We start from the raw sequence: 9696 nt of genomic DNA on the forward strand, positions 1-9696 counted from the left end.
CTGGTATGTGTCCCCCCCCCCATTTTATACAGTTACCTCAATTCCCAACTGATCCGTGTGCATGCTCCCTGCTGATGGTAACTGAAGGAGACCTATTAAGCGTTTGTTCACGCCGTGTCTGAGCTGTGATTTGTCTGCTCACCCCGGCACACGGATGGCGTGATAACGGCACATGCACTATTCTTTCTGCCTGACCTGTGCAGATAAACGCAGCTCCGTGAACACCCCTAAGCCAATCAGGACAGGGGATCTGTAGCGCCATATAACCTGCAACTTTGGCCACTTGTGGCTGCAGCAGGTAAACTGTACCTGTTCCAGGGCCCCTCTTAGGGCCACCGTATGTGTTACAATGCCTTAAGCTGGCTATTAACGTTGTTTTTGTTGTTGGGTTGTGCTTTTTTGTTTCCATTGAACCCCGGAGGGGACATTACATAGAATAGATTGTAGCGTCAATGCTTTGATCGTGGAATCCCTGCTGTTTCCTGACCGCTGTCGGAATACCTGAACACAGCCAGCAGCTCGTTGACTGTCTGCTCTGTTCATTCAAAGGTTTTATGACTGGCTCCTTTGAGCAGCTGGTGGGACGGATGCTGGGCTGAAAAAGTGCTGACGGTGGCACCCAATGTGCAAATTTCTATCGGTTCCTGTAGAACCAGCTGAGATTTGCATCATGTATGGCCAGCTTCAGACTGGTTCTGAAGGTGGAGGCACGCTTGCGGCAGTCATTGGTTCCTAACTCTATGTATACGAGTCTCCAAGTGTGAGCATATTAATGCAGTCGATAAATTGCATGCAGGTGTACCAGGAGGTAGCCAACTCCTCCTAATAAGGTGCAGGGACGCACTGGAGGCCCAGCAAACAAAAATGCATGCTGGGACCCCAGTGCGTCCTCTCAACCAAAAATAGTCAAACTAGAAAAAACATGGTACCTGCATGAATCTATAACTAGCCTTTACGGCAGGGTGCACATGTGCAATGCGTTTACAATGTATCGCAGTGTTGCCTTTTTGTTGTCCTGAATCTCTTCTGCAGCCCCTGTTATGAATGGCCAGGAATCCTCTATACTGAGTGTTCCCGATCATTCATAACATGAGGACAGAGTGTTTACTATAACCACAATCATGAATGAGCAGGAGGGGATGTAGATCACTTCCCATTCATAACGGGTAAATAGTAAGTTCACGGTCCAGTTATTTACAAACACTCAGCGGTGGGGCAGGAGAGCGTTGCCTCCTATGACAGATCAGTGCTCTCCATCCAGACACAGGAGGCGGAGCCAGGAGATGTGGGAGAAGAGCTCCGCCTCCTCGGACAGATTACAGCTGTCAGCATCCTGAAAGCTTCTCTCCTCCCTGCCAGGTGCTGGCGCCACATCAGAGGGCGCACAGTGGGGGGAGAAGAGAAGCTAGGCATGCACTGAATTTTTGGCTGTCCATTTGCCAAAAGTGACTATCGGCCTAAATGTGTCAGTGGCCGAAATTTCAGTGCATCCCTAATCTAATGTTTTGCCTGTCTAAATGCTTTTAAAGCTCCATTCTGGGATAGATCCAGGCTCCTCCTTCCCATCAATGGTGCTGGTTTATTAGTGTCTGCCAGGTGACGTGTTTATATAAGTGAAGGGGAAATGTGTCGGCACGCGTCATGTTGTGGTGACCAATGAGAGGCTGGCAGTCGTATGTTTGCGCTCTGCCATTGTACAATGTTGGCGATGCACAGAGCAACTTGACCGATTTTCCCTGCAAATACTGTTGGACTTGATTGAGACAGCCCACCACCATGTCATTCGTTTTCTGGTTAGCGCTAGACGTTGGTGCGTTTCTCAACGCGTTTAGCTATTTTCTGCTAACAAAATGGTTAAAACTTTCTTAGGGCCGGTCTTGTGGCTTAGCGCTCATTGGTCACATTGGATGCCGCTTGATTGTACAGCTGCTGTAAAGCTTTCCTCCCATTTATGTAGAGCTAGAAGAATGTCTTCCCCCATGGCTTGTGCAGATCTGACACCCATGAGGAAGCACCTGGTGCCATCTCACCCCTGACGGCTCTTCTCTGGTGGTTTAGAACTGCTTTCGTAGATGATGCTGAAGTTGGATACGTGGTTTGTATCCAATGCCGCTGATGTGCTGTCTGTGGAGGCGCATTGAAGGGATTCTGTTACTGTTTTGAGAATAAAAAAAAAAAGAATACTGTTATACTTGGGTGACCCATTGCTCGTCCTCTGGTCTTTGCTTTGTTCAAGAGCCATCGTCTTTGGTAGAATATTCTCCTAACACTTCTGTGTGTCAGATGCCTGCAGTGCCCTGGCTTCTCACCCATCGGTCACTACAGGGTCCAGTGGGGGGTGAAGGATCCGACGGGAGGAACCAGTGTGTGGTGAGGACCAGGTGTCCAACACGCCTGGATGCAGAGGCTGCTTTTTCAGCGGTGGCTCTTGAACGATGGCAAAGATCGGTGGAGTGGGTTTGTACTGGTGATCTTTTTCAGGGCAAAGTGAACGGTACAGCTCACACCTGCATACCCCCTATAGACCAGAGTGGTGTTCACATTTCTGCTTCGGGCCCAGGCAAGAACTTTGTCATTAAAGTAATACAGATGTAATTTGGAGGCAAAGATGCAGCTTTTGTCCCTTAATACATTTTATTGATGATCAGAAATGGGGCGGCCTCTTTGTCTGATGGAGGCAGTTTGTACAGATATGACCCAAGTGTTGTAAAGTGGTGGCACCCAAGTGCACAGCTTAGACCAATTGTGCATCCTCCTTTTAGGAAGTGGCGGTGACCTGCCTTGTGCTAGGCCCCTGGTTTTCTTCAGGAGCATGAAGGTTGTAGCTTGTCCCTCATGACACCAGGCTTTGGGCTGCTTTGTGGATGATCCAGCACAGGTTGGATAACACGAGGAGCCGCCGAAGCTTATGATTCTGTAATGAGCTACAAAACGTCAGTTGGTCGGCTGCGGCACACTTTTTATTAATTGACCAATTATTTTTTTCCTGATCAAGACGCTGAGAATCTGTAGGTGGTATAGAATAATTCATGCCACATTCCATATAATGCCCATATTGTCACAACGCATGTCACGTGTGGATCTATTCTGATGGGGCAAGGTGCAGTTTTTGTCCATAGCTATGGCTGCTTTTGCTTTCAATAAAATAAGGTGTCTGGGTGTTGTGGGCAGTATACTCCAGATTCTAGCTACGCCAGAGAACTTTTCTTGAGCTCCCTTTTTAATCAGTCAGTGCCGGGAGACCCAAGGCCGCAGTACTAAACCTTGATTATTGTTTTCTTTTGGTGAATGAGTGATGTATGGGGGAGGAGGCTTTCCCTCTGTGCCAGTTACTCTGTTCATGGTGAAAGCAGGCACAGTTCAGATCGAATTGCATCCCGTGAGACCCTTTGCAGTACATGAGTGGCCTTACTGTGCATGTTTGCCAGATATCTTGCAGATGCATCCTCAGTGGACTGTTGACTTTCCTATAGGCAGCTTGTCATATTTCTATAGCAACAAGTCAACATTGGGGGAAGAGATGTTTAACTACCGTGTTTCCCCCGAAACTAAGACCTAGCCCGAAAGTAAGACCTAGCGCTATCTTCAGGGATTTCTGAAATATAAGACCTACCCTGAAAATAAGACCTAGTTCGGTGGTAGGTCTTATATTACAGAAATCCCTGAAGATAGCGCTAGGTCTTACTTTCGGGACAGCTGCACATAACTGATTTCTGATTTTTACTTGTGAAGACCGGCCTCAGATCCATCCGTCCGCCCCCCCCCCCACCTGTCTGCTGCCACTGAAGACTACATTTCCCAGCAGGCACAGAGCGGCATAGACAGTATGGGTCAAAGTGGACGTCATCAGAGCGGAGAGAAGACAGCTGCAGCCAGGTAAAAATAGGACATCCCCCGAAAATAAGACCTAGTGTCTATTTTTCGTTGGGAAAAAAATACAAGACTGTCTTATTTTCGGGGGAAACACGGTATGTGCAGAATACACTGACAAAAGCTTAGGTGGTCCTCCATTCATTGTGGTGATATGGTGTGTTCCTTAAAACAAGAGGGATTACATTTTGACTGAGTGGCCAAATGTGTGCTGATCGGGGATGCCGGACTTGTCTTTGAATGGAAAGTGTCACAGATTGTTGCATCATAGTGATGGCATAACTGGTGTTTGGTACCCGCTGGTCCATTCCTGGATTGCATGTGGCACATGAGTGGCTTCTTCTATCCTTGCTATTTAACATTGAATGGTCAAGGAAATGTATTCGTTTTCTGTTTATGGAATCCTTTTTAATCGATTTTTTTTTTTTTTTTTTTTTTTTTTTTTTTTTTTTTTTTTGTCTTTCAGCCCAAGCAGCTTCCAGACAAGTGGCAGCATGACCTGTTTGAAAGCGGGTTCGGTGGTGGCGCTGGAGTGGAGACTGGAGGAAAACTGCTTGTGTCCAATCTGGACTTTGGGGTTTCGGATGCAGATATCCAGGTAAATGTACGTCTGGTTCAGTGTGATAAATGCAGTAAACCGTAGTAGTAATGCAGCACTGAGGGGTACTTGGGGAACACCCATGAGTTGAGGCCTGAGTTCCATCAAAGGGTTGCTCTGACTTCAGACCATCCATTCATTTATAGGTCGGTGTATCTGGCTTATGAAGAGGGTGAGGCGGTCTTTCATGCACAATACCCAGTTAGTGTTATTTTTACTTTCCTATTGCATTATTGTGCTTATAACCCATTACCTGGCTGAGATATGGGGACAGTTCTGTAGGAGTCATTCTGATTCTTAAACAGAATGGGTAATTTAGTTACAAAGTCCATTACTCTGCTCCTAGTGCACCCTAGCAGTGTCTGATCCATCCATGTCCTCAAGAAGGTTGTATGTGGAAAGTTGTTAATGGTACTTCTTGGCCTTTGTCGATTTTGTCGGCTGTGCTGTTGACTTTCCCATCCTGGGGGCAACGTTGACTCCTGGAGGCAGCCTCGTCTGTTTCTTAGTTTTAAGCATTATTTTTGTCTGAACCTGTAGCATTTTTTTCTTGTATTAAAGAGGCTTCTGTTTGACCATCTATACAAGTCCCAAATCCAGTTACCATACACAGAGCTTTTTCCTTCCTCCTACTGGGCCAAATTCTCCATTTGTGTCTCACACTCCCTCTCGCAGACACTGCAGCTTACCATGGGAGTGTTTCAGTAACAGAGGCAATGCTGTCAGTCTAGAAAGCAGTGGGCAGGACTGGGTGTGGATAGGTGTTAAAGGACAAGCTACAGGCATCAGCAGTAAGTGTTCTGAAGTTGTCCTATTTACTTGTCTTCCAGGAACTGTTTGCAGAATTTGGTACTTTGAAGAAGGCGGCTGTACACTACGACCGGTCCGGCAGGAGCTTGGGAACAGCTGATGTGCACTTTGAAAGAAAAGCCGATGCACTAAAAGCAATGAAGCAGTACAACGGGGTGCCGCTTGATGGTGAGTTGTAACCCTGTGAAATTGTCTCGTCTGTCCTCTCTGGGAGCAAAGATTAAAACTTTTGTCCTCCAGGTCGCCCCATGAATATCCAGTTGGTCACATCACAGATCGAATCACAGAGGAGACCCATACAGACGTAAGTAGGATCTTATGACTTAAATGTGACTATGATGTGTCGGAAGATCTATTCATAGACATCAGATCCCCTTTGCTTTGCACTGAGAATCTGGTTTCTGCATGGGCTATGAACGCTTCTTCCTGACACTCCATCACCCAGAATTAACTCCAATCTCTCCAAATGTTATCTTTCCAGCTCTGCTAGGGGTGGTATGACGAGGCCAAGAGGTGGCGCAGTTGGCTTTTCCACTGGTGGTGGAAACAGAAGAGGTGGCCGAGGAGGTAACCGGGGCCGTGGACGGGGTGGTGCAGGGAGAAACACAAAGCAGCAATTATCAGCAGAAGAGCTGGATGCACAGCTTGATGCCTACAATGCCCGAGTAAGTACAATTTGACTTGTGTACCCTTAATCTATGCCATGGCACCTGCCCTGCAATGTGAAACCTTTGAGCCCAATTGCAATTTTAGATCTATAACCCCTTTGTGATGGGAGTCTTGTACTGTACATCCCGCCACAAATTGCCCAAATAACTGTACGTGATCAGTTTTTTTGCGGCTCTGTAATGCTAGTAACCGCTGAGAATCATCTGTTACTGTTCATTAATAACTTCATCCAGTATGGAGACATCCATTAATGAAATTTAAGCTTTTTCCAGACACTTGATCCCTTTCAGGAATCGCGTGTGACAGTGAGAGCAGAGCCGTCTGTTAGCTGGTATAGATCGGGAAGTCCCCATGTATACTCGCTTTTGTGTCCCTAAACTTTCAGCAATATAAACATTTAGCTACAAGTTTCTATTCCTGATGCAATGTTGCAGTTTTCTGATCATTATTGGAACGATCAGAAAACCTTTTAGGCTGGGTTCACACCTGGGTGTTTTTCAGCACAAACACCCAGCAAATGAAATCCCATACTTTCCTATGGGCATGGTTCCCACCTGGGTGTATTTCAGCCCGTGGAAACGCGCTGAAAAACGCCCTACGCCCAAACAAGTACAGGAGCTTCTTTGGGGTGTATTTCAGCGCTTTTCCATTGTTCCCGTGTGTGGCTCGGGGTTAACAAAGCGGTAACCCCGAGCCACACTCGGGAATACAGCGTAGGTCTTGTCCGCGATCCCTGGTGAAGGTTTGAAGTTTTTTTTTTTTCCAAACCCAAAATAAACGGGGGGGAAAAAATCATACCGCCACGTAGGTATAAAAACGCATGTTTCACTGAATGAAAAAACTCGCCTATAGTACGCCCAGGTGTGAATCCAGCCTTAGTGACACTTGGCCTCTATTTATATCCCATATTATCATTCCTCTAAAACTATATAATGTGTGGGTGCACTTGGGTATATTACTGACGTGGAGGAATCGCACAGCAAAAATGTGAAGTCTGCCATTTCCAAACGGGAACTAAAAACAAGCTTGTCATGAAGGGGTTAAAGGCTAAAACCTGCAGAACCTGAGTAGCTTTAGTTTTGGAAGTGGGTATAACTTGGTCACAGTAATATACGGTACCACAAGGTGTTGGCACATGCAAGTACAAAGCACCTGAGCTATAGCCAATCACAATGTGATTCACTGCCAAAAATATTGCAGGTGTCTTTGAGCGGCACACTGCAAATGAATGTGCTGCCTTTTATGGAACTACAACGTCCTATCCCTGACAGCCAAGGAAGGTGCCATCTTGGCCTGTATTTGGATTACAGTTGCCATGGTGCTGCACATTTTTAGATTGTAAGCCCTCACGGACGGGGCCCTCCTTGCCCTCTTCGTCTTGCATTATGATTTGTAATGTCTTTCTTATATTGTAAAGTGCTGAGCAAACTGTTGGCCCTGTAAATTGATGTGGTCAGCTATTTGAGGGCTTGAAAGACATGCAACTCTATAGATGGTGGCATAAAAACCAAGCTTCCAGAATGTCAAGGGATATACCACAGGCACTTATCACAGAGTAAGATCAGTCTGTGTAGTCTCAAACTTAAATAACATCCATGGTATGCATATGGGTGAGGATCATTGCAGATAATGCCAGGTGTTCTTCAGCCTTGATGCGTTTCACCCTTAAGTGCTTCAGGAAAAGGATCAAACTGCATGAATACACAGCCACCGGTGCTGGATGCCCAGCTCAGGTACAACACAGTATTCCACCACAGGAGTGGGCACTTCACAGGGTATCTGCTTCCCAAATGGGAACCAGGGCAGACAGAAAACAAGCTCTTATCCCTGATGATCCAGGGGCATGTCTGCCTGGCTACAAAGTAGCAGGCTGCTACACAAGCCGCTGGATCACAAGGGACACGAGCCTGTTTTATAGCTGCCCTGGTTCCCATTTTGGCAGCAGATACCCTGGGAAGTGCCCCTCCTGTGGTGGAATGCTGTTGCTCCTGAGCTGGACATCCAGTGGCTGTGTATTCATGCAATTGGATCCTATTCCTGAAGCACTTAAGGGTGAAACGCGTCAAAGCTGAACACCTTCTGGGATCTGCAGTGATCCTCATCCATATACAGAATGATGGACGTTATTTAAGGTTATGAGACTATACAGACTGATCTTACTCTGCGGCAAGTGCCTGTGATGTATTTCATGACTTTCTGGAAGCTTTACTAGTTTTATGTCACAATCTATAGAGTTGTATGCTACAGCTTTTAGGCAAATGTGAATGTCATTTTTAATGGTTTCTCAGTGGTTCTTGGCTTTTTTTTTTTTAACGCTTTTCTTACACACCTTGTTTATGATGAATGTTTAAGGGTGCGGTGCGCCTGTGCTGGCTGTTTTTGTATTCCTTATGCTAACCTCTGAATAGTCTGTTTTTAAATGACAATGTGATTCCTCATTCAAGATGTCCTAAACCCCCACCTTAGCTTTGAATGATTTCAGCTTTTGGGTTGGGTGAGAAGTCTTGACAGCTTCCTTGTCAATTGTGACTATTGCACCGCTTCCCTGCATCTGACTTCATAATAGTATTCAAAGCTGAGCTAAAGTCGCAGGTAAAGCTATATTAAGACTTCTCACCATTTTAAAACATGAAAAGCAATCCTTCCTGCAAAGAAATGAGGACTTCCTGTCTGTCCTGCTGAACACTCTGGTAATCTGGCACTACAAATTGCGTTGGATAACTGGTCCCCTGTGTACATTGTGCTGCCACTCACCGGCCTCTATGGTGCTGCTGCGTCCTGTAGTGACATAGGAGCCAGCAGGGGATACCGGCATATGGCACGGAAAAGTTGGATATAGAAGATCTTTGCGCTTTCTTCTCTAGCCCCGAGGAGTTTATTGTTGTGGGCAGCAGGACTGGAGGGCCGTCTTCAGATTTTAAAGTCACTTAAGATCAATGGAGCCAATTTTAATGGGTTCATCTTTAAACCCATCAGCCTTCCAGTGGTGTAGGAAAGCAGACAACCGAGGCACAGGTAGAGAAGACATTCCCCCTGAAGGACCGTTTTTAGGTCTTCTAACTTTTTTGCTGGCTATAAAAAGTAGAATTCCCCCCGTGCTCATTGGTCCATCTTTGAATTTCCTGGTTTAGGACAGGGGTGGGCAAACTCCCATCCTCCAGCTGTGGTGGCACTACAAAGCCCATCATGCTTGTGGCGCATTCCTGCAATACCTAATGGGATTTCTAGTTCACAACTGCTGGAGTTTGCCTGCCCAGCCCCCACTAGCCGTGTAATTTGACATGTTTTGTGTATCTGCAGCTGTTCATATAACATGTGACGCAGTGAACAGCTGTGTGTAAAGTAACACATTGGTCTGTCCTGCCTCTTAATATGCATCTTGTGTCTCTTTGCAGATGGATACAAGTTAATCCAGTCGTTTCCTGTCCTGTTGTGGCTCCGGAAGTCCTTTCTACAAAACTTGTTTTTTGCTTTTATTTCTAATAGGTTTTAAACTCATGTAAAGTTTAAATTTTTTTTTTTTTATTGCGCAGACCTATTTTTTTGTACGGAGTTATTTTCTGGGATAAATTTTACTGGTTGAGTGTCATGGGATGGGTGAAGTATAAACATGCGCCTAATAATAAAACAAAACAAAAATCCAAGTGTGTGTTATATTCGTTCCTGTTCTTTGGACATTGCACACTCCGTGCTCTCAGTTGGACGGGGGGGGGGGGGGGGGGGGTTTCTCTATGCCAATGGAAAAAGCG

At 46.0% G+C, this 9696-nt stretch overlaps 2 protein-coding genes across 2 annotated transcripts in view; one reads left to right on the forward strand and one right to left on the reverse strand.

Annotated features, from left to right (window-relative positions):
* Positions 1 to 5705, reverse strand: part of ANAPC11 (anaphase promoting complex subunit 11) — a 16280-nt gene extending 10575 nt beyond the window's left edge. Inside the window, exon 1 of the mRNA XM_018553660.1 lies at positions 5697 to 5705. The gene's annotated coding sequence lies outside the window, so the exon portion shown is untranslated. The remainder of the gene's footprint in view (positions 1 to 5696) is intronic.
* The window catches only part of ALYREF (Aly/REF export factor), a 15463-nt gene extending 5888 nt beyond the window's left edge, over positions 1 to 9575 (forward strand). The window contains exons 2-9 of the mRNA XM_018553612.1: positions 1209 to 1359; positions 1993 to 2095; positions 2284 to 2457; positions 4337 to 4468; positions 5299 to 5446; positions 5519 to 5582; positions 5760 to 5943; positions 9343 to 9575. Of these exons, the coding sequence (XP_018409114.1) occupies positions 1209 to 1359; positions 1993 to 2095; positions 2284 to 2457; positions 4337 to 4468; positions 5299 to 5446; positions 5519 to 5582; positions 5760 to 5943; positions 9343 to 9357 (971 nt within the window). The 3' untranslated portion in view covers positions 9358 to 9575. The remainder of the gene's footprint in view (positions 1 to 1208; positions 1360 to 1992; positions 2096 to 2283; positions 2458 to 4336; positions 4469 to 5298; positions 5447 to 5518; positions 5583 to 5759; positions 5944 to 9342) is intronic.
* The last annotated feature ends 121 nt before the right edge of the window (positions 9576 to 9696 follow it).

Source organism: Nanorana parkeri, unplaced genomic scaffold, assembly GCF_000935625.1.
Source record: "Nanorana parkeri isolate BGI_ZX_2015 unplaced genomic scaffold, ASM93562v1 scaffold126, whole genome shotgun sequence".
NCBI classification, from domain to species: Eukaryota; Metazoa; Chordata; class Amphibia; order Anura; family Dicroglossidae; genus Nanorana; species Nanorana parkeri.